This window comes from Lampetra fluviatilis, chromosome 10, assembly GCF_964198595.1.
Source record: "Lampetra fluviatilis chromosome 10, kcLamFluv1.1, whole genome shotgun sequence".
NCBI classification, from domain to species: Eukaryota; Metazoa; Chordata; class Hyperoartia; order Petromyzontiformes; family Petromyzontidae; genus Lampetra; species Lampetra fluviatilis.
The window spans coordinates 14,006,491-14,030,488 of record NC_136284.1 but is presented as its reverse complement, the minus strand read 5'-3'; the positions used below and the strand labels follow the sequence as shown (position 1 = coordinate 14,030,488).

Here is a 23,998-nt window from a genome sequence, read left to right as displayed (position 1 = left end):
CATAGAAGTGACATCACTTCCTGTGAATGATTGGAAAAATTGGGATGATCCGAAATTTCGTAATTTGTGCCCAATACTCAAATTGTTCAGATTAAAAAAAACAAAATCAAGAACATCCCTGAAATGCACACACAAAATAGCATTTGGTGGACAGTGCTCATTTACACTGGTGGCCATAATCCAGGGGTGAAAGGTCCATATTCCTTCTTGGGAGACGAGGTGCAATGATGACCGACTATAATCACCAAGAAATGTCTGTCCGTCCCGCGCGTGACGTCACTCCACATGTGGCCCACCCCCACTCATTAATATTCATGAGTGGGTGACGTCACTCCACATGCCGCACCACGCCACAATAACCATGAGGGGGTGACGTCACTCCACATGCCGCACCCCTCCCCAATAATCATTAGCGGGTGACGTCACTCAATAATAATCATGAGCTGAACAATTTTTCAATTGAATAATTCACATTTACTGCAATATCCACCCGTCCTTGTGATACGTGAATTATTAACCCTCAAAGAGTGATATCCAGGGGCGGTTTCTTCATTAGGGCGATTGGGCGACGCACCACCAATGTCATTCAACCACAGAGTCACGCTAGCCGTCACTGTCAGCCTCTGGATATAGTCCAATCAGCGTCATGTCACGTTCTGTGGAGTTCCGCCTCTTTTTGGGCGATTTCACTACGGCTGAGAATCGCCCCGAGTGGCCCCATAGACTTACATGCAAAGATGTTTTTTTTCGAACGGGGGCGCTGCAATGCATTCTCTATGGCTTCCGGGAGGGCTCGCCCTAACGTGCTTACGTCATCATACGTGCTTACGTCATCATACGTAAGCACGTTTCATCCAACAATATAATTTATCGCCACCTAGTGGAATCTTTAATAAAATAAACTTGAGTGGTTTGTTTTAATAGTGAGTATATAAACAAACAAGATGTATTGTAAGAGTCACTTTATTTTTCATTAATATTAAAGAAGTGAAGTTGCCTTTACATGCTTAAGCTGTTAATTTATTAATTGCATGGGTGGACCTTATCAATCATCCAGACATTTGCCCCCCCTGAGAGATTTTGCAGGAGCCGCCACTGGTGATATCTAACCGCCCCCACGCCATCTAACATGCACTGAACAACACGAAGTACGGTCAAACAACCCACATTACTTACGTAATGTTTACTTACGTAATGTGGATTGACAAAGGGCTGTATAAATAACGATGGACTGAGTGGACGCGATAGAGGACGAGGGTTTTGACTGTGACATGGGGGCACTCACGACAGAGGCACCCTGGCCGCATGCCATCATCATGGGATCCATGCAAGCACGAAAACCACACCATACACTGCCACCTTCCGGACTGCTATCAAATATTAAGCATTCTAATACAAATCTAGATATTCTAATACAGTCACCATCATCACCACCACCACCACCAGAGGTGGGACAAAGTCATTGTTATGCAAGTCCAAGTCGAGTCGCAAGTCATCAAATTCATGACTCGAGTCTGACTCGAGTCCAAGTCACATGACTCGAGTCCACATCTCATAGGTGGGACAAAGTCATTGTTATGCAAGTCCAAGTCGAGTCGCAAGTCATCAAATTCATGACTCGAGTCTGACTCGAGTCCAAGTCACATGACTCGAGTCCACACCTCTGACCACCACCGTCTCTGCCTTCGTAACTCCACTGCCGGATGAAGGCATCCCCGATCCGTCGCCATCTCGGACGACCCCACAACGTGAACATTGTCTCCAAGAGCCGTGCGCGCACTTTCCAAGCAGCTCCATCACCCAGCCACTGGGGCTGAGGAAGATGCCGGCAGGAGATGCATCTTGCTGTGTACAAGGATCTCGGCGAAGTCATGGGTGGTTGTTCAGGAAGGCACGAAGAACAAACATTCACGTCACCAATGCTTTGAAATATTTTTTTTATTTGTAAAAGTCATGTCTGGATGAAAAAACATGTTTAGATTGTGCATGTTTTAAAAACAATCAATGCCGATATCAAAATGACGTGATTATGTCAGCTGTTCACGTACCCATACTTTATGAATAACGCATTTCAGCCTCAGTTTTTTTTAATAACACGTACAAGATGACCGACAGCTTGGTTTTAAACACAAAGCAGTGAAACCCAGTATATGGATAACAGCTGCATGTGGTGAGAAGGGAAGAGGTGGCCCTCTGGACAACATTCGTAATAATCATTGAACAGTACCAGGAAGCTTCGGAATTGGTGACGACACATACAATACTGAAAAGTGCTTTTCCATCAAATACCCTGCAGGAAGATATAAAAAAACTGCCCCCTGGTGTTTTGTCTGCTTTATTGCATAATATCGTGCTGTGAATTAACGAATAACGTAACAGTGGCTGTTGTAGAGAGTTGAATCGAAATCTGTTTAAAGTCCAAGTGGACGAGACCCGGGTCCAGTCGTGGAGTTTGTGTGCCCACACTCCACGTGCTGACCAGTGCAAGCTAGAGGGCGGAGTGGGATGGTAGAGATCACCAAGCTCCACTGAATGTAATTATGGCCGCGAATCAAACTTGGGTTGCCAGGTGCACAGCACATAGCTAAGTGCGCGAACCACTGCACCACCACACCGCCACATTTGTTTATTGCGATTTCCACAATATTGTAATTATAAAAACGTATTTTCTTACGTAATTTAAATACATGTTCTAGCGTTCGATGCATTCATAACAAATTATACTGAAGTGCAAACAAAATACACGACCGTGTGGTTTCAATATATCGTTTTAGCTTTGACTGTTCAGGTAAATTAATAGATTTTACACAGCCGACAATCCTTTAGAAATAGCATCTGTAAGCAAACAGGTCCGAAGTGCGGGACAGATATTAATTTGTGTCACAATAAAAAAAACACGGTGGATTTTATTCGACTGGTAAAAGTCACTGCAGAAATGTATCCCATCTGAACTTTACACAGAGCCCATCGCTGGCAGATTAACTTGACCAATATTTACCATCACCACCCGAGTGCTGTACCTTGACACGTTACTCTACTGGTGGCAGTCCGAGCGATGATGCCGCATTTGAGAACTTCCCACCCAATTGTCTCGAATGTGACAATCCAAGCAAAACACATGCCACAGGGCAAACTCCGACAATGCCATGCAATCCGTCTAATCGTGTGCACGTATTGGACTATTTTAGAAATGAACGCCTCCCAACTGCCTCCACCTTGGATTTCACAGTCTCAGCAAGTGCAGGTTGTTTGACGATGCAACGAGTGGAAAACAATGACAGTGGTTATAACGCAGATGTCTTCATCAATACTGTGCTGTACTGGCCAAAATGAACACCACACAACACTCCCGCAACGACTGGCTCCGATGCAATTTCAGCAAAGGCGCATCACTAAATAAGCAAGAGTGCTGCATTCCGATAAACAAAACAATCAGCTGCACAAGTGACCATTGCGAAACGCAACGTGGAATCCGTTACTCCGACACGATGCAGAGGCCGCCCCTGCCAAACCCACCCACGAGGCCAACCAGACCTCCATTTAGCTTTGCGTAGGTGTTAGTCTTAATGAACTTTTCTTTTAAAAATATCACGCAGAAATAAACATTGCACCAATGTATTTATACATTTAAAAGTGCATCTAAAAATATTAAAGAAAGCATTGTGCGTTTCAGTTGTTGCAGTTTTCTCCTCTGTACCGTCAAGTGCATCAGATTGCATCAATAAACGTGACACCCATAAAGTCTGAAAAGGTTAAATGAAGTATTTCAATATAATATTAAAATTTAAAAAAACGTGCAAGCAATAACAATATTACCATTATTACTGAGTACTAGACGATACTGGGCGTGTCGCTCTTCTCCCCCGCCCAGTCCGCTTGAGTGCGTTTCTGCAGCTCCTCGAGGATGCTGTTCACCAGGTCCAGAGTCTCGTCACGAACGAGGACGATGTCATACAAGTCCATGTACTTCTCCAGGCTCTCCTCCACCTGCACCCGCCACACGCACAGCGCCGACCATTCACGAGCGGCACCCCGCAGGCAACGCGGCGAGGGCTGGCGGTGGGGGGATTTCCTGCAGGAACGATTGCTGCACGAGTCGCCCGATTCTTTCGTGGGAATGCGACTCGGACAGGGATTCTGCCAGGTTCGATTCGTGCAATGGATCGGGATGCTATTTATTTGGTGTTAATTATAGTCTGCTGAGCCAGGTCATACCCAACTGTTACTCCATGTCTCCCACAAGGCAATTAGGGACGGTGACAGCTTGCAGAGGCCTTCATCCAGCAGTCTCTACATCATGGTGGTTGATGATGATGACGGCGACGACAAAGAGGATTCTCCATACAGCCAGGCGGCACGGTGGCTGTGTGGTGCAGCGGTTAGAGCACTCAGTTCAAAAGTAGACGTTTTCAATAAATTCGATCGTGGTTTCACCCAGTGCCACATCCCTCTGGGTCAATAAAATATGAACCACTTCATGAGAGGTCAACAGTGATTGCCCTATGGGTGGCTTAACCCCTGTCGCAAAAACGAGCCATGTCCACCACTGGCTGTGTATGACAAAAGACTGCAGCCCGACCTTTATTTGGGAGGAGGACATCGGTCAACACAGCCTCTGCATGCAGGAAACAGCAACCTCGTCCATAATAAAGGATTTGGGTTAGATCGCTTAAATATAAATGTGTCGTTAACCCACCACGACCCGACACAGCCAATTAGTAAGGTTTGTCACGTAAATAAAACTTGCCAATTAGTTACTTCAACACACAGCTGTATTGGAGAGTAAACCCACCACATTTACAATGGGAGTACGACGTTTTGCTGGTGATTACAACCAGCTTCATCAGGCGATTTGCCAGAATTGTGGGCTTCAAGTGAGAGCCGATCCACACCTACAACAAGAACGAGGAGGGTAAACGACACATCTATATTTACACGATCCAACCCAAAAAGACTACTTTATAAATGGTTAACATTGGTCGCGAAATCCGACGTGTTAAACATCAACTTGGTGCTTGCTGCCAGCGTGCCCCACCACGGCCGTCACGTTTCCCCGGGTTGAGAAGGACCCCCCCCCCCTCCCCCCCACCTTGTCGTTGAGGAATCCGATGGTGAGTTTGTTGTCGACGTACGGGACCCCGTCCGCCATGCGCACGTCACCCATCGAGTCGCCCATCAGGATGACGTTGGTGCAGTCGCGCTGTCTCTCAAAGTAGCCGGCGTTGGAGTGCGCGCTCTCGTTCTTGTTGTAGGTGTGGATCAGCTCCCCCTTGAAGCCTTGCAGGACGCCCTGCGAGACGCGGAAACACGACGACGCACCGTGGACGATTCGCACACCGAGTCGCAGGGATAGAGCCGGATCCCACCCGGGGCGTGACGTGTTGAAGGCTCCCATGCGATTAACGACGAGCGAATTAATTAACGGATTCTGGATGGTACTTCAATCAATTTGCAGAGTTTTCTACAGAACTAGTTCCATAAAAGCCACGCAGCGCTGTAACCGACTCGTCATTCGCATGAATAAAATAGGCAGACTATGCTTTCTTTGCATCTCCGTCTCACCACGTGAATAGTACAAGCATGTTTCCCACATCCCATCGGCGACACGGCCTTCTGGAGGATGCATCATTTTTGCCGCATCGACTCAACACAAGCTCGCAGCGATCGCTCGGTCATCGCACCTCCTCGTTGAAGTCCATGTAGTTGGAGACGATTTGCACGTTGGGGCGCATGGCGCCCGCGTTGTTCAGCACGTGCTCCAGAATGTCCCCCACGCCGGCTGAGAAGATGAACACCGCCACATCCAGCTGGTGCAGCGCTTCGAAAAACCGCGTGTGACCATCCCTGCGCCGAGGCGGGAAGCAGACACCGTTCGGTTGGAAGCGGCAGAAGTTTGGCACAACTGATGCCATTGTAACAGGACCATATGTTGTAGCGGGTATCACGTTTTTTGATTACGATAGAATGGCACAATACATTGGAATATCCTATTAAAAGAATACACTCAAACAGTATGTGTACAAAGTCTCTGTGAACAGTTGTTGTATCCTCACTGATTTGCAAGCCAAATCACACTGAAAGTCCAACCCTCTGTGCACGGTACAATGTTAGTTTCCTTTCGAGATATCATTATATCTGACATTTAAAAACATGCGAACAAGCATAGGAAATAATTGCCGAACAGACAATATGCACACTTTGACGTTTCTGCTGATCTACAGTAATGAACACGTTACTATTCTGTAGCTCCACTCTGAACCTTGGCCTGCAGGCGGAATGAAAACGCAAATGTTGCGAGTGAAGGAGTGCTTTCGCTCGCAATGCATGCACGCTGTTGCAGTGCTAAATGTGGGCGGGCATGTTAACGGCCACGTGCAATGCTTGCAGGCACTCTCTATTTTTAGAGTGAAAGGGTGTAACGGTACATGGGGATCCGCTTTTCCAGTCTCCAGTTTTCCCTCACTACACCAAGCTTCCCACGGGTGGCGGCAGAGAGCAAATAAAAAGGAATGCGATCCCACCTAATTCGTTTGCTCTCAGAATCAGAACATTACTTTACACTGGAGGAATCCGATGAGCTGTGAAGCTTTTTTTCACAGATGTCCACCCACCTTACCTCCGAAACAATGAATAACTGGTGGAGGACAACATGGCTGTCACAGATCCAATGCCCGTTGGAGGAGCCACTCCAGTCACATTACATTCTGGTCATCCCTACACAGCACTGCTGTGGCCTGTGAAGCTGGGACGGTTGGGGTGAGTGCGTCGATGCTTACCGGAGCTGGATATCAGACTCTTGCACCACCTTGGCCAGCTGCTCTTTTCGGATTTGCATGTCCACCATAAGGTCGTGGGACTTTGACCACCTGCGCAGAAAAACACAAACGCAAATTTTTGTGCAATTGATTGGATTGCGCTGGGATCGCTCCATGTTGATCACAGGCAATTTTTCGAGGGAAAAGTAGTCAACAAAAAATACAACACCACTCTGAGGTTGACACAACGATTACCACTTTGTGAGAATTCAAGACCGGCTGTCCTGTGGAATGATTGTCGATGTTTACCAATGATGCAGCACAATAACGGAGTGCAGCACATTCCGACATGAGTTTGATCAGGGGTATCGTCGAGGGACTCGACTCGTGCACTTTTCCATTCAATATTTCAGGGATCAAAACAAATCGAGGAGGTTATGGGAAGGTTCAGAGGCACGACCGACGTCAATGGTATTGGTTGTGCGCCTGCCTCTTCACTGCGAATATGAAAGAGTAATGCCCAATTTACAGCTTTTCGTGGGCTCTGGCAGTTCCTTACAGAATTACCGGTCAGACACAGAAGTTAACCCATCAATTACACTGAACAAAAATGAGGCACAACACAAATTATATAAGATGCATAAATACGATTAATACAGCCAATCGCGGAGACTTTTATTTTGTACAATACATACCAATTAACCATGAAAGGAATCTTTTCTTCAGCAGAGAGATTGGGGTTGATCTCAATGGGGTAGAACTTTGACTTCAGTGCAGCCATCTGGGGGAAACATTAAATGTTTATAATGCAAATACAATGTCCGGCAGTCACAATTCATAAACGTAAACAAAGATGGCATTCAAACAATAAGCAATTAATCAGACTTGGGGGCATGTAAAGTTTGTATGTTATCTCCCCCTGTTCTGGATGACTTTCCTCCGGGTTCTCCAGATTTGCTCGCATAGAAAAAAATATACAATATCATTTTTATTGGCCAAAGATCCCAATGCTGACAAAGTATCTGCAAATCAGTCTCTTTGGTTATTGCACAACAGCAACATCAAAAACTTGGCAGGACTCTCATGAAAACGAGTCCTGAGGCTCAGTTTGGCTTCCCCGAGTAAAGCATGCATGATAATAAAAAAAAAACAATCATAACCACAATAATTCAGTGCTCTGCATCTGTGCTAATCACAAAAAAAAACATTTTAGATTGATTCTAAACGAAATATCTTCAAGTGATATACAACAGTGGGATGTAAGTAATGAAAACAGCAGGTGAAATAATAAACAAAAGAAATGTATCTTCACATATCAACAAAATGTTTCGAGTGTAATGGCCTACTGGCTTTGCAGACCGATTACATGCAGCAGAATATGTTTAAGCAAGCATACCATATTGATTTATGTGTGGAACATGCCCCCATGATTGAAAAAAAGGGCTATTGCCAATGACATGACAACACAAGCAGTGTTTGTTTATTGAGCCCAACTCTGCTGATGGGACCCAGAAAGTCAAAACCAATCCTGGATTTGCTTCCTAAAACAAATGCTGCTGGATAATGTTGGTTTTGAAAACCAATAGGCAGGACTCAAAACATTTATTTTATAAATACGAAACAATTAATGGATTTGTGCTTAGTTATGTAATTACCTATGTTCTACTAACATGCATAATGAGTTTCAATAAATAGTCACGTCAGTGATGAAGATGAAATTATGTCAAATAGATGGCAAGTCTTCATTAAAAAATTGAATCAACAACTATATCATCCATAAGAGGTTTTTTGGTTTAGATCGCGTAAATATATAAATGCGTCGTTAAAACCCGCCACCACTGGATACAGCCAACTGGTAAGGGTTGTCACGTAAACAGAACGTGACAATTCATCACTAATACAGCACACCGGTGTGTTGGAGAGCCAAGCCACGACATTGACAATCTGAGTACGACGTTTCGCCAGTAATTACAACTAGCTTCATCAGACGACAGCCAGATTTGTGAAGTCCACCCGTTTCGTTCCTTATATAGAGGCGTAGATGTGGTGACCACGCTTCTGCGTTGTATATTTTCCTGTTATAAGGCAATAGTATAACAACAAATGCGGCGAGTTTGTCTTGATTTGAACTGTGATGGCAGGCATGCACACGCAGAGTAGAAGCGATGTGTCTCGAGGAAGCTGTTGAACAGGAAGAAAATGCCAGCAATGCGGACAAAAAGTGGGCAGATATTCCACACAACAGCAGCAACAGCGCGGAAGGTGAAAGGTCGACTTGAGCGGTTTGACTGGTTATATCATGAAGAGGGTTACTGGTTACAGAACTGTACAGGATGGGGAGGTTTAAAGGAGTTACATTAGCGAATAAACTTAGATGGAGGGAAGCACGTGAAAGAGTGAAACGTACAAAATCATCAGGATAAAAAGTGGACGTACCTGTTTCTTTATTTCTTCTGTCATGAGATTGCAAGTCTCAATTGCATCTGCAAAAAAAGGGACAAAGGTATTAAATATCAATGTCCAACCGGACAAGTACAGGCGATTAACTACACCCACATTCACGACTTTTATACAACGCCACCATGGATCGATTTATGGTGGCAGAAACCCGATTTACGACGCATCTTCCGACACGACTCGGAACACATTTGAACAGTCAGTCTGGTTTCTGATGTGACTTGGCGCGGAGCTTTTGTTATTCGAGTGTTTTTGTGGATTTTTTTACCGGTTGAACCCCACTAAATATGACTCGTAAAAGGAGTGTTTCTACTGCTTCGACCGTCTATGGGAAAATACGGTCCAATTTACGACGACGGAGTTTCCAGGAAGGCATTGTGACATCGTAAAGGCGGAGACCGCCTGCCTGTATTGGGTAAAAACCACTTGTATGCATACCCGTCAACCCGAACGGTTTACCCGTATTCTTGCACATGGAAATTGAGTTTTCAGGTCCATACGGCGTACAGCCGTTTTCATCCGGGCAAAAACATGTTATCTTGGTCTATTTGTTTGTGTTTCTCCCTTGTGATGGGACTTTGTAGGATGAACGTTGAGGTTTATAAGAGGCACGTGGTGACAACCGAGGTGTGAACTGGTCTGCAATGAGGTAGGCAGCACTGATAAGGGGTTGACAGCAATGTGTATGTTTACATTTCTTTTGCGCCGCACCACAGCCAGCCGTGCCAATCGTAGGTGCTCAAGTTCAACAACAGCAGCTGAGCAGCGATGATGGGAGCTATGCTTGTTGATGTGCACCCACTTACTGTGGCAAGTCGAGCACCTCTTTCCATTGTTGGAAAACCTTGTCAGTGTCATGTCAAAGTCTGTTATCACCTGTGAATCATAAAAAAACGGGTTTAAATGTGTGTGGGGACTATCATGAAAATATGCAATGTTTTGTCATCAGCCACGTGAGGTTAAACGGTGTTCAACCCACAATCGGAAGGGCTGAGAATTCAACTCTGTATACAGTGCTGACCGATCCCCAACTTACCTCCTGGAAAACCCATTTTGTGTGAAGATAAGCGGATGGTGGTTCAAATGAGATGCTGGCTACTGCCATTGGAACGTGGAATTTCCACCACTGATTTACGGCTACCAACGGAGATGAGTGCCCACCATTTGCATACGAACAGGCTTTTACTTGGATGATATTTTCGTAATTGTTATAAATCAAATGATTTAGATGATACGGAAGGCACAAAATGAGTTGCTCAAATGCACCCAGGATCTCAGAATATGTCTCATTAATAGCTGGTGCTCAGACAAGTTGGCTCAAAAGCTTACTCAAAATCCCACTCGGCCATCGAGCGACCTCAGAGCGATGTATAAGGATGCAAAAACACGTACATTGCACATATGCTTTCAGCCCAACATTTGGCACGTCAAGTTTAAGAAAAACCTTCTCCGGGCCACACATTTTCAAAAGCTACGATTGAAGTCAGTGTGCTGACCTCTGTTGCGAAGGTTTGCAATTTTTCTTCTGTGTGGGGTTCTCTCCTTTTTTGCAGATATGAATAAGTATCGACCTCTTTAGCCTTGCTCTCTGGAATGCAGCCAGACAGTGCGTCAATGTTCACCCGAGCTCGTGGCTTGCAAAACAATACCACACGCCCCTACATGTTGCCGTCTCTTCTTTACATAACGTGGTTGTATAATGAAGAAACAGAGTGGTTGTTTTGTCTTAAATAACACAACCGAGGCTTTAAATGGCTGCGAACTTCCACAAGCTCTAAGTACGACGGTACATTAGGAACACCACTGTCAATATGTTTTTATAATGATTGCTATATTTCCTCTTTTTCACCTGGAGATGACCGAAACTAACAAAATCAGGGGGCACATGATGAAGAGGAACTTCAAGTAGAAAATTGTCTTTTAAAAGCAAAAGAACATCCTCAAGCTATTTATATACATTCATAGACTTCAAAAAGATGTACAAAAGATCTTAATGGTTGATTATGCAGAAAGCCATTGCCGCAGAGTTAAAATATGTGATGAGCAATAGAACCTGGACCATAGCTGGTTTATGGAAGAATAATCTTGACTTTCAGAAGCCATTTCTCTGATAGACTTGTGGCACAAGCGTCGTCTTTGGTTCTTTCGGTAAAGTCACGTAGATTGAAAATTCACAGATCACCACATTTCGATCGCAACACAAGCAACCGTCATCAGGTGAAACAAACACAGCAGCAGAACTGCTGACGGTTGCTTGTGTTGCGATCAAAACGTCGCGATTTATAAATTTTCTACCTACGTGACTTTATCGAAAGAACCAAAGAGCATGCAGTCAGGAAAGCTTCAAATCAAGATTGACACAAGCGTAGTGTAAAACACCAAGCGTCACATGTGACTTAGGAATGAACAGCTCCCTGTCAAGAAAGATGGGGGCTTCCTTGTTCACCGTATCGGGTCGGCTCGTGGTCAAAAGCGGTTCAGGTTGTCCAGTTATTCCATAGGGATGAGCAGTCACAATGATGACGACGATGGGGATGGATGGGTTTATATCCACAGATAGAAGGTTCCTCAGCAGTAGTTGCGGAAGGTTTTAAACTGATCAAGTTGTCCGAACGAAAATGCCGACAACATAATTAACCGGGAAGTGTTGGCAAATTCATCCACGATTATCCATGCATCTTCACATGGATATGAGGAACAAAAATGTGGATGTTTGGATTGATATAGTCACAGAAACATGTCAAGTAAAAATGAGGACAACTCTTGTATGGCCACATTGCCAAAACTGAGTTCAACTTGTCAGAGCATTGATTGAGAGGTGCAATGGTACACAACAATTAAAATCGGAGTGGGTCTCTAAGCTGCCCATTACCTGTAGCTTTTTGGGACCACCACTGATGAGGCAATCCACGATCTGTTGCACACGTGCTGGATCCTTCATGTGGACCTTCTGATCCGCAAAAGCCGGCATCTGCACAAAACAAACACACAACCGTTAGCAGCAGCACACCCCCAGGCTCCCATGGTCAATGACGTTGTTGCTGTAAGCCCGTGTGCTCTGTGAGCAAAGATTGTTGGATCAATGTGTCACATTGATTTGTAAAACGTCCTACTGTACAATATTGTGAGGTGTCTAGCATGCATGAACTTCTTTTGCAACGTGATAATCGGAGGTACGGGAAGTATTCAACAGCACCACACAGAACTGCTTTTTGCGTTTAGTTTGTTGACCATCCCCCACTCCAGAAATGAGCACGGTTGGCTACGTACGGTGCGAAAGAAGTTCAACATGCACACGTGAACCCATATGTGCAAGCCTCTGAGTGTTATCCACTGTTTTCTCAGAGTACTTTGGGTTTTCTCACACGTGCAAAGCACTCCTGTGAGTCAAGCACTCTTACCACAGCACCATCCGGCTTTAGCACAATACAGAACATATTAATTTACAATACACATTAATTTCCCCTCATAGTTTCGATGTGTAAAGCTGCCTGGCTTATCATGCCTGTGGTGTGTCAGGTTGCAGGGCACACACTTTAGCTGGGCTATTGTAGTTGCTTAGCTGTCTTTAAATATAGAAATTAAATACACAACAAAAAACAACTTTTTGATTGGCAATTGTAAGGCGCTCTTTAAACAAGACATATATATATGTAATTATAAAGCACAAGACTATACGGTATATGTGAACACAGAAGGAAGATATTTCAGCGTGCCATGTTTTTTTGGCAGTCGTATCAGTCCCACAAAGGACCATCGTGTCCTCGGACATCAAAATAGCAGAGATGCATAGATGCAGTAGCAGCAACATTCTCAACGAGTTACGGTTGAATTAAAACGGATGACAGGTAGCTGAGAAACAATGTTTATTCTGCAGGTGAAGCTATTGGAAGTGGCATTGATAACTCAATGAATTTCCATTATTCAGCTATGGCTAGTTGCATTAAAATTGTGTATATTGGCGATGATGTGGTCAAACAATTATTGGCAGCCATAAACCAAGAGTGGAATTCGACATTTCTACGGCAGGGCCATTACACAGATAGGACAACCACTCTTCCAACAACCCAGCTGGGTTACGACAATGTAATACAATTGTTGCACCTTGTGAATTAAGACGGGATCTTTATTAAAACCAAAACAATACGACAGCCATGATGAACCCCACAACAGGAACAAGAGAATCAATAGCCACCATCAATACTGTAGGATGGAAAATACGAATATCACCTATTGGTGGGGGAGCACGACTCAGGCCTGGGACAGTTCTCTAACCGAGAAATTGCAGCTTTCATTAGACACGAGGAACTTATGGTAAGCGTAGAGACATCATTGTATTTGTGCATCATAGTGGAATATGCTTGCAACACTGCATTTGGCACACGTACATTTTTATTAATTATCCGAAGGTATGGGCATAAAGATGCTCAGGTAAAATTACAATGGGCATGTTTAAATGAGTTCAGGCCTCGAATAATATTATTATACATGTTCAATAAAGTACAACACTCTCATGGTGCTAATCTCTCATGAACACTGCTGTTGTGCGCATATGCGGGCATGATACTCTTATGCGGCGACGGAAGCTCATTCATGCTAATCTCCCTCCCTAATCCCTCTCTCCCTAATCTCCCCCATTAACACAACTGACGTGCTTACGTACGTGGATGGAATTCCTTTCCAGCTCAGACCCCGCTTGCTTGCCCATCGCCACATATATAACCTCTTGTTGTAACGGCTCTCTCGCTGGTTCAGCAGTTCCACTGCTGGATGAATTTTTTTCCGCCTGAGGACGACCGCTTGTGTTGCGATCGAAACGTCGTGATTTACTTTACCGAAAGAACCAAAGAGTATAAAGTACAACACTTTTTTTTTACAAAATCAAAGTTAAGGTGGTGTCCGTATAAGATTAGGGTGGGGGCATTGCTCGTCTCTTGTTCGCAGGACATTAATCATACAGAATCGGAATAATTATTTATCCTGGAGGAATCCGATGAGCTAAAACTCTTTTTCACAGATGTCCAGTAAGGGTGAGTCAAAACGTTATACCAACAAACAATACAAAAACACAAATAAAACTAAAATATCCATTTTTTATCTTACCAGGTAAAGCCCACTTAGGTATTAACTCAACTTTCAGAAGCGACCTGGCCAACAACTGTTGACTTCCCAAAACGTTGCACTGATGTATTGATCCGAGTGGAACCCCAACAGGTTCAACTTAAATATGTCCCATTGCAAGTCACGTGCCATAACCACAGCACCACTCCGCTAGAACCAAATAACACTACTGTAAACTGCGACAAAAGTTAAAGCATATATAAACTTTTTACATTCACATTAAACATGTCGTGTGCCATATTATGTGGTTACTACGAATACTCGACTCACGTTTAAAGGATTGAAGGCACCCCGACTCCAAACGCAGAGGAAATGTAAGTTAATCGTTACACTGCCCAAGCTGAAATGCTGTCAGACTTATTGCGCAGCTACTTATATGGGGCAGCAACAGAACACAGGGCGGAGTTTAATGGGGGAAAAAAAAGAGGACTCAATCGCACATTCCCATGAGTGATCAGAGTCGGGGAAAGGTCGAGAGACTGGGTATGCATTTCTGAGAAACACTGATAAGTATTGGAATTACACCAGCTTTGGTGGCTGCTCTGGAGAGAAAAGACAGCTTTTTTTTTGCTTACCAAGATCTGCAATATATTTATGATGGAAATCACACTTACCACCAATAATATATGTAAAGTATATGACAGAGTCCTTGGGGCTTTTTTCAAGAGGGTCATTATATGCGTGGGAGGAAACCAGAGCCCCCGGGGAAACCCACCTAAAGGGGCAACACTCGATCCCCGTACGGATGGAAACCGATGGAAAGTTAGAGAGTGGTTAGTGTTTATTCGAAGCTTGTTTGTGTGTGCCAAGTGACCCATAGTCCCTGGAGGTCCTATAAAGTATTTAGTAGGTCGCCCTGCTTTCCGTATCACATTAAATAACGCGAATCCATAAGAGGTTTTTGGGTTAGATCGTGTAAATATATAAATGTGTCATTAAAACCCGCCACCACACAACACTGCCACTAGTAAGGGTTGTTACGTAAACAGAACATACCAATTCGTCACGAGTCCAACACACCAGTGTGCTGTACCAGTGACAAATTGGTATGTTAAAAAAAAGGTTTCAGTTTTGTTGCCAGAAAAAAGGGGAAAAACCCTATTCTTATATTTTGGTACTGGCAAAGGAGGTCTAATGATGATGGCACGTTCTGTTTACGTGACAACGCTTACCAGTGGCTGTCGGGTGGTGGCGGGTTCTAACGACACATTTATATATTTACGCGATCCAACCCAAAAACCTCGATTATGGATATTGGCCGCGAAAGCCTACGTGTTAAATAGCGTGAAGTAGGGATGTAACAATTCAACAATGAAAATAGACTGCTACGCTCATTACACGAGAATGTTGTTGCGCATGTAGGAGGCTACGTTCAACTGATATGCTAGTCGTATACAATTGTTTTTATATCACTACTGATTTAATAGATTCATACCACTACAAATTGTATATGAAATACAAGGGGGGAAACAATCAATTTGTGGATTTAAACATGACTACAAATTTTTTAAATTAATAAAATCTAGAGTGGGTGAATAATTATTCCTCTAATTACATCTGTTTTATTCAGCGAGTACAGGAACAATGAGTCCCAGGCTGAGTACAGATACTCAATGTGAATGTCTAAATCATCCTACATATTTATATTACAAACAAAACAAGTCCGGGCATGCTGAGGACAATAAATATACAGCTATGGGTGAAATTGAGGGTCAATGGGCTCAGATGTTTCGATCGCAACACAAGCTGTCGTCATCAGGCTAACGAGTCAGCCTCTCAAGGCCAACTGTTTGCAAAGGTTTGGGGACGGGCAGAGCCCAAGTGTATCAACAGCACCAGGTGCATGGGCGGTGCACGAGTGCCAATGCAGCAACAATGCCAATGCAGCAGAATGCAAATAGAGCAGCACAATCATCCCTGCACCGCGCTCCACACATCACACTGCTGACGGTGGAGGTTGATTGACAAGAAAACACAAGTCAACTCATGACTCAAAGTGGTTGATGCCGAGTCTATAACCCTTCTCTCGGTTGAAATTGTCTCTGTGTCTGTATATATGGATGGCTTCATGAACGAATCTTTGTTGATAGCCAGTAGGCTTGCAAAGTAGCATCGTCTTAGAGAAATAAATTTCGTGTGAGCCAGCCGCATTAAAATAATGATCAGCCACGGCAGAAGTATTGGTCCTACCGTGTTTCAAATCTGCCTTATGTTCACGAACAAGGTCTGAGACATGTCACTTAGTTTCCCCAATGTAACGGAGGGGGAAGAGACTCCCAAAAGGATGACCACTCGTATTTGATTGACCTTGAAAGGTGGGTTAAGGCAATCCTTGACCAGGGTTTGAACTAACGACCATCTGATTGTAGGTTGAACGCTCTGCCACAACACCACCTGATTAAATACAAAAACACAAGAGGGCAAACAGTTTTAAAAGCAAACATAGCAGCTCTGCTTGAACAATGTCCCCACATGCGATACACCGCCTGGATTTGGCTTCTACACAAATGCTTTGATTCACATTTACTCAGTTCCAAGTACACAAGCCTTCCAGGCACTTAAGCCATCATTACTCTAGCACACAGCGAGGGAGGACAACCCAACTGGGAACAGCCAGGTGCATGGCTGCAGGCGCTATTAATATTTAATTTACTCTGTCCGTTTTGTATTTTCCTACACGAAATTTCTCACAATTACTTTGCACAGCAGCAGCAACAAGAACAACACAGGGACCAGCATGCACGGCACTCATGTAGCCGTCATCCATAACTAGCGCATCCCGCTCGAGGGTGGAGTTCTGGCTGGTTTCTGAATTTGTGCCGCTTCCAGTCGGTCCAAAAGTGACACGAAAGTAATTGATTTTTGGGGTTCGATTTGCAGTGTGGATTGGGATGGCTTTTGCAACTCTTCTGAAGCTCCAAAACCAACTGGCTCCAATTGTGTATTTTCAAAACTCACAGCCGGCATATCCTGCAGATATGAGGGAGGGGGAAGGGGGGCCGGTAAGCACGCACACAAATTAGCTGAAGGTTGTGTGATGCGGGTCCTTGAATGCCTGATTGCCTTGCAGTTGAACCCCCATTTGTCCTCTGATTTTCTGTATCAATTTCAGTCAGGGTTCAGGGCTGGACACACCCACTGAGACAGCTCTGGTTAAAGTGGTGAACGATCTTTTGATCGCTCCTGACTCTGGCTCACCCAGTATTCTTGCTTTGCTGGATCTGAGTTCAGCCTTTGACACCATCGATCATGACATCTTGACTGATTGCTTGGAAAGCATCATGGGGGTTTCAGGAACTGCTCTCCGTTGGTACAGATCTTATTGAGTTTAATTGGGAACAGTTTGTATCCATGGGAGATTTTAAATCTGCTCCCAGCCATGTTTCATTTGGGGTTTCTCAGGGTTCAGTTCTTGGCCCTCTTCTCTCTTGTATTCATATGGTCCCACTCGGTCATTTGCTCTGAAAATTTTTTTTACTTGCATACCGAGTCCGATATCCCTTTGTCTGCCTCCATGCTTACTTTGGCGCTGGCTTCCATCAAAAGTTGGTTGCAACAAAACTTTCTCTAATTGAATGGTGATACTCGTTGGGTCACCGCACCAACTTCATAAATCTGCACCCTTCAACATTACGATAGACGGCCGTGTAATCAGTTTGGCACAGGAAGCCACAAATCCAGGGGGCATCTGTGATCCCACATTGTCCTTCAAGGCTCATTTTAAAAAGATCACAGACTTAATTTTTCCGTCTTCGGAATATCTCCTGTACCTGATCCCTTCTCTCTGCCTCAGATGCAGAAAAGCTGGTCCATGCCTTCATCTCATCTCGTGCTGATCAATTTGGATCATGTTTAAAATGCGGCTGCTCGGGTGTTAACCAGAACACTTTCTTCACATCATATTACGCCCGTTTTTACCTCCCTACATTGGCTTCTAGTTTCCCATAGAATACAGTTTAATATCATATTGCTAACTTACAAAGTAGTGACCCATCTTGCCTCAGCCTACACCATTGCCATGCTGCACCCATGTCTCCTCAAGGTCCCTAATATCTGGGGATGCAGATCTTCTGTATTCTCAGGTCGAGGTTTCGGTCTATGGGTGACCGAGCTTTTCCCCGTGTAGCCACCAGGCTATGGAATGCTCTTCCACGCGATATCAGAGGGATCTCCGAGTCTGTGGACATTGTAAAAATGCGACTTAAAACCAATTTTTAAACTTGCGCTTCTTACATGTTTTTGTTCATTTAGTAAATGATCCTTAAAATGTATTTATATATGTTTTATACCGAGTATCTGCTGCTACTGTCCTGTACAGCGCTTTGAGATCCTTGATGAAAAGCGCTATATAAATGGATTACCAGGTAGGTGTGCGTGGTGACGTCATCACGCACGTGTGTACGGTGACGTCACTACCACGTGCGCCTGCCAGCTAGGAAGCCAGCCAGCAAAAGTTTTTTTGTTTTCCAATGGAGAACTGTATGATAAATCCATGCCAATATGCCAATGACAAGTTGGAACTGGCGACAAAAATGCCAATTCATCTCTGCCACAATGACTGTCAACGAGGGCAAAATCTCCAACACTGCGAGTAAACTCCAACTTCGGTGGGATGAAGTATTTCAAAATTCCATACAGATGGATCGACAAGTCTACTGTACACGTTGTATCGCTGTCGACTGGCCACAGTCGTCCTTGTCTCATGCATGTACGAATTTGCTGCTTTAGAGAATCTCGTTGGATCTCAATGTGTTCTCATTTCGGTTAAAGTGACTTAAAATTCACAATGGTGGTGTCTCCATGCTTAATCCTGAATCAATAAATGGTTAACACTCCACAATCCCTAAGCAGCAGCAACCAGTCAAATCATGGCACCATTACATGATGACAGGCTGAGTCGACCCCAACCAACATGATAATGAATGAGCATCTGATTGTCAAGACACTGCCACAGTGCCTCAATGCGTCATCATACATGGTCTTTACACAAATGTTTTATTATGTAAAACATACAAATAAAAATACTGCAACAAGACAGTAGTTTGAATGAGCCCGAAAACATGTCAAAAACGTTTCAAAGGATCTGACAACGGCTGCAGTTGCACCCGAAATAAATAATTTTCAAGTGAATTATATAACGAACTCGATGTAATAAACAGAGGTACAGTATAACATGGATTGCATAACAAGCAGAGGCCACGTGGAATGCATTTGTGCAGTTATGACTGAGAAACGACGACAAACTCAATGCTCTGTGACAATTCTCAGTTTCCTTTTGGCAAAGCAAAGTTGTATTGTTTAACACTAGGCTTTCGTGACCAATATCCATAATCGTCTGAAGGAACGAAACAGGAGGATTTCTCCACAAATCTGGCTGTCGCCTGATGAGGCGAGTTATAATTGCTGGCGAAACGTCACGGTACTCAGATTGTAAATGTTGTGGCTTTGCTCTCCAACACACCGGTTAGTGCTTTACTAGTGACGAATTGGCACATTCTAACACGTAGGCTTTCGCGAACAATATTATTCATAATAAAGGTTTTTGGGTTAGATCGCGTTATTTATAAATGCGTCGCAACCCTCCATCACCCGACACAGCCAATCAGTAAAAAAAAGTGTCACGTTGACAAAAGACAAATAGTTCACTACTTTAACCCACAGGTATGTTGAAGAGTGAATCCACCACAACATTTACAATTCTGTTAACGTGACAAACCTTACTAATTGGCAGTCGGGTGGTGGCGGGTTTAATTACACATGTATATATTTACACGCTCTAACCCAAAAAAAACCTGTATTATGGATTAAAGTTGTATTATTTGTCACGGCCGATCACAGGGGGTACACTTGTGCGAAATAACACCGCGTCACAAGATGTCCCTAGTTTACAAGAACAAACGTAACAGTTTCTAAAGCAACTTACCGGTTTCTAACAAAGTCGTTTACAGCTTCCTTTTTAGTGGCAGGTTGTTCAAATACATTGTAACCTATGCACGGCATGTATGCCCTGCAATCATACAGATAGGGGCATAACTTTACTACTGAATGTACCCAACAAGTAAGCGCATGGTGATGACATGCAGGCAGCTGCTTGTTTTAGCTGAAATTCTCTTCTGTGTGTCGTTTCATTGCAATGCAGAATTGGCAGAACAAGGATGTTGAATATTTCTCCAGCTTGAGCAATGTAACGTGAAGCGTACGTGCCATTTTACTTAAATAGGGTTTTTTCGCTCTCACAAAGTCCTGAAGTCAACAACTTATAACAAAGATCCTCTGTTTTAGTTTCTACAACTACAAAGATGATGAAATACAATAGTTGGAGAGACTAGACGTGATGATGAACAAACTAAAATCAATTCTTACGCTCATGATATGTGCATTGGATTGTACATGTCATAAGTGGCTATTAAATATGTACTCGAATTGTACATTAATTCTACGTGATGGCAAAGGGAATTAAAGTGGCTAGACAAACGAGAAGCAATACAAACTAGCCAGTAAAAACGAGACGAAAAGTTAATGTCTAAAGTGGTTCATAATTTAAATTGCCGAATTGTGACATTTCATTGAGTTTTGCAACTTCATATTCATAAGGAAAGTGTGCTTAGAGACCTAATTTTCCTTTATTCGCAGGCAAAATTTCACGCGTTGAAATCTGTTTTAATCACAATCAAAAGGTTATGTCGTATCCCAGTTAGAGGTCAATTGCGCCTTGGGTTATTGAAATATGAATCGGAAATCTAATACTTAAGTACCGTAATGGGATATCCCAACTCTAGGATACAAAGTCAAACTCTGGGATGCCCCAGTCCGCGTTTGAACTGGATTGGCAAGTGCTCTGAATATTAAATGCTGCTACAGCACAATGATGGTTTTTAGGTGGTGGTCAGCAGAACATCCAGCCATCTTTATCTCCTTAGCAATCATAATAATAGACATACTGTACCAGCCACTGATCTATGGCCAAGTCAATGTTGGGGAACAGTCATGGAGAGGATCAGACACGAGTTTAAACTCGTGTGCACGCTTGGGAATCGAAAACACGTGTTCTGGGATTGCAGTGGAGGCCTAACCAACGCTCAACTGCCTCTCATAAGACAACACTATTCATAAAAAACACGAATACATGCAGACAAATGTCAATTACACGACATGTATCATAGTCTCAAGGTTATAAGACGCTCCGAAAATTGGGATGCACCTCAAACGTTTACCTTTTATTAATCCAGAGAATACAGTACAGTAATTCAACCAACGATACTGTAACACACAAGTCAAGGCCATGACTGAAATGGGTAAACAAAATGTGAAGTAATCTTCGAGCTTTTTTTTCTCTCTCTCTCGCTCTCTGCTATGTTAACGGGGTCTACTCATTACGAAACCTGAAACGTACTCCCAAGTAAAGCGTCGTAGACACTGTTATTATAAAAAAAATGCCAGAGAGAAATGTTTGCAACACGAGTAAATGCATGGCCTGCATATTTATAATGTAAAGCATTACGTCGATGTTCAAAGGGGCCGGTCCATAAATGACGTCATGCACCTAGGGGGGGAGGGTCAGACATTTGTGACGATGTGACGAGGGGGGGGGGGTGAGAAATGTGACGTCACATCAAAATGTGCAACTTTAAATAAATATAGACAACACGTTCTACTTAATTAAAGACTTTTTAATAAATGTTTTCTCCTACAACATCAGAGTGCAGCGGCACATTAAATACGCACTACAATGACAATAGTTTAAAGCGATTTGAAGCATTTTGGGGGGGGGCAGAGCTTTGTGACGTCATATTTGAGTGGGGGTCTGACTTTTTGTGACGCCGTGTGACGATGGGGGGTCAAAAATCGTCCAAAATCGCGTGACGTCATTCATGTGCGGCCCCAAATCGAAACATATATCGAGTACCTTTGTCTGCACACGCGAAGGGAGTTTCATAGAAAGGAGTGGTCCGAGATCCATTTTACAACCCAGACCTACAAACTAGGCACACGCACACATTGCGTACTATTTAGGCGAGGCCGAAAGTGTTACGTGCCAAATCAGGAATCATTGATGGCAACAACAATCATGCAGCATAGTCGTGGCAAGTGATCAATATGCAAAGCAGCTTTACGATGACCGACCCACCACGAGTAGATCTTATCACCGCTGCACCACATGTCCACTCTGTTGACTATTAATACGAATGGCCCAAATTGGTTGTCATCAGTTACGTCTCGTTTCACATGGGAAGGGTCCACGATATTCATAGCTGCCAACCCGTGCCGTTTACCCCGTATTCTTGTACAGGGAAATTGAGTTTTCAGGTCCATCCGGCGTACAGCCGTTTCATTATGGACATTTGTCTTTTTGTTGTCGTCTGTTTGTTTGTGTTTCTCCCTTGCGATGGGGCTTTGCAGGATGAACTTTGAGATTTGCGAGGGCACGGGGTGACCAATACGGTCCGAATTGGTCTGTAATAAGGTAGGGCACTGATAAGGGGTTGACAGGTTTGTATATTGGTGGTTACCAGGGAAGTTAAATCATATTAGTCATGCCAAACCAGCTTCGCCGCTATCAGTAATCATCAGTGCGTGTACACCACAAGCCACATTTATTTTAGCCTTGCTGGCGATCATGGGCACGATTGCACAACCGGTGTAAATATACAAGCCAGCTTCAACTATTGCTGGTGACCATCGTGGAGTCATTATTTTTTCACCTACGTGACTTTACCGAAAAAACCTAAGCGTATGAATCCTTGCAGTCACGAAAGCTTCAAATCATTGGTAACCGTCGCCGTTACTTGGCAAGGCGCGGGTGTTATAATCACGAAGCGGCTTCACCCGTGCTGGCAATCATCAGCGAGGCCACCACGAGGGGAAGTGTTAAATAGACGACGCGCTGAACAACAACAAAACAACAACAACGACGCAAAGACAAAGATCCCCCGTGTAGCCTCGTTGTTGGGGCAAGTGCTGTTCGAGAGTAGCACCCACTGAAGGCCGGCACCGTGGCCCACGAGAGGTTGGGGTGGACACCACCACGCGCGGCCGCCTTTGTCTCCCCAGTGGGGGTGTTTACACACCACGGCACAAGGTACCGCCTCTGATGAAGCGTCACCCACGGGTTAGGAGGACTTTAGGTGGCCGTCAGCGGGCAATCGAACTCGCAGCGCGCTCCCCATGCACCCACAACAACAACAACAGCAGCAACAACAACAGCGAGTGATACGCACGGGCTCGAGTGAGAACCCCGACCCGCTGCGACAAGAGCGGAGACGCCAGGCGGACCTCACCATCGCCGGCCACGGCGTCTTGGGCGTCTTCATCGTCACCTCCAACACCGCCGCAACCCTGAGGCGTCGGCGACTGTTGACTTTATATAACGGCAGCCTCCGAGCGCTGCGATTGGTCCATATGCATCACGTGCCGATAATCCACCAATCAGACGCTATGTTTACGTCGCAGTAAAAACTGCCCCCTCTCCAACCCCCCCCCCCCTTATGAACTCGGCGCCCCCCCCCGCTCCCCCCCCACGTCTCCCACGCCCCGCCCACGTCTTCGACGCCCCGCCCACGTCTTCCACGCCCCGCCCACGTCTTCCACGCCCCGCCCATACCCATATATAGCCATCGACCGTTTGTGTATTTTATATTTTCAGGCCACAGTGTTATCGACGAAAG

The 23,998-nt window shown here is 44.4% G+C and overlaps 1 protein-coding gene across 6 annotated transcripts; it reads right to left on the bottom strand.

Annotated features, from left to right (window-relative positions):
- Positions 1 to 1,920: 1,920 nt before the first annotated feature.
- LOC144934605 (cytosolic 5'-nucleotidase 3-like) lies at positions 1,921 to 23,731 on the bottom strand. 6 transcript variants are annotated; one of them, XM_078860594.1, is made up of 11 exons: positions 23,612 to 23,698; positions 22,240 to 22,314; positions 16,641 to 16,727; positions 12,085 to 12,183; positions 10,019 to 10,088; positions 9,192 to 9,238; positions 7,451 to 7,536; positions 6,777 to 6,866; positions 5,682 to 5,844; positions 5,090 to 5,290; positions 1,921 to 3,987 (listed from the first exon to the last, which is right to left on the bottom strand). In XM_078860594.1, exons 1-11 carry the CDS (start codon positions 23,642 to 23,644, stop codon positions 3,832 to 3,834), a joined length of 1,107 nt encoding a protein of 368 aa, XP_078716720.1. In that variant the 5' UTR covers positions 23,645 to 23,698; the 3' UTR covers positions 1,921 to 3,831. The 6 variants fall into 6 exon arrangements, with proteins under 6 accessions (XP_078716720.1, XP_078716722.1, XP_078716721.1 ...); XM_078860596.1 differs by lacking the exon at positions 16,641 to 16,727; XM_078860595.1 differs by lacking the exon at positions 22,240 to 22,314 and having other exon boundaries at positions 23,612 to 23,673.
- Between the last annotated feature and the right edge of the window lie 267 nt (positions 23,732 to 23,998).

Bases quoted from the DNA above. Each gene is read 5' to 3' on its own strand.
- LOC144934605 (XM_078860594.1), bottom strand. From the start codon at position 23,644: ATGAAGACGCCCAAGACGCCGTGGCCGGCGATG. The intron at 9,239-10,018 runs GTAAGTGGGTGC...CTTTTTTTGCAG, and splicing joins GAGGTGCTCGACTTGCCACA to ATGCAATTGAGACTTGCAAT. The intron at 6,867-7,450 runs GTATGTATTGTA...TTTTCTGCGCAG, and splicing joins ATTCCTTTCATGGTTAATTG to GTGGTCAAAGTCCCACGACC.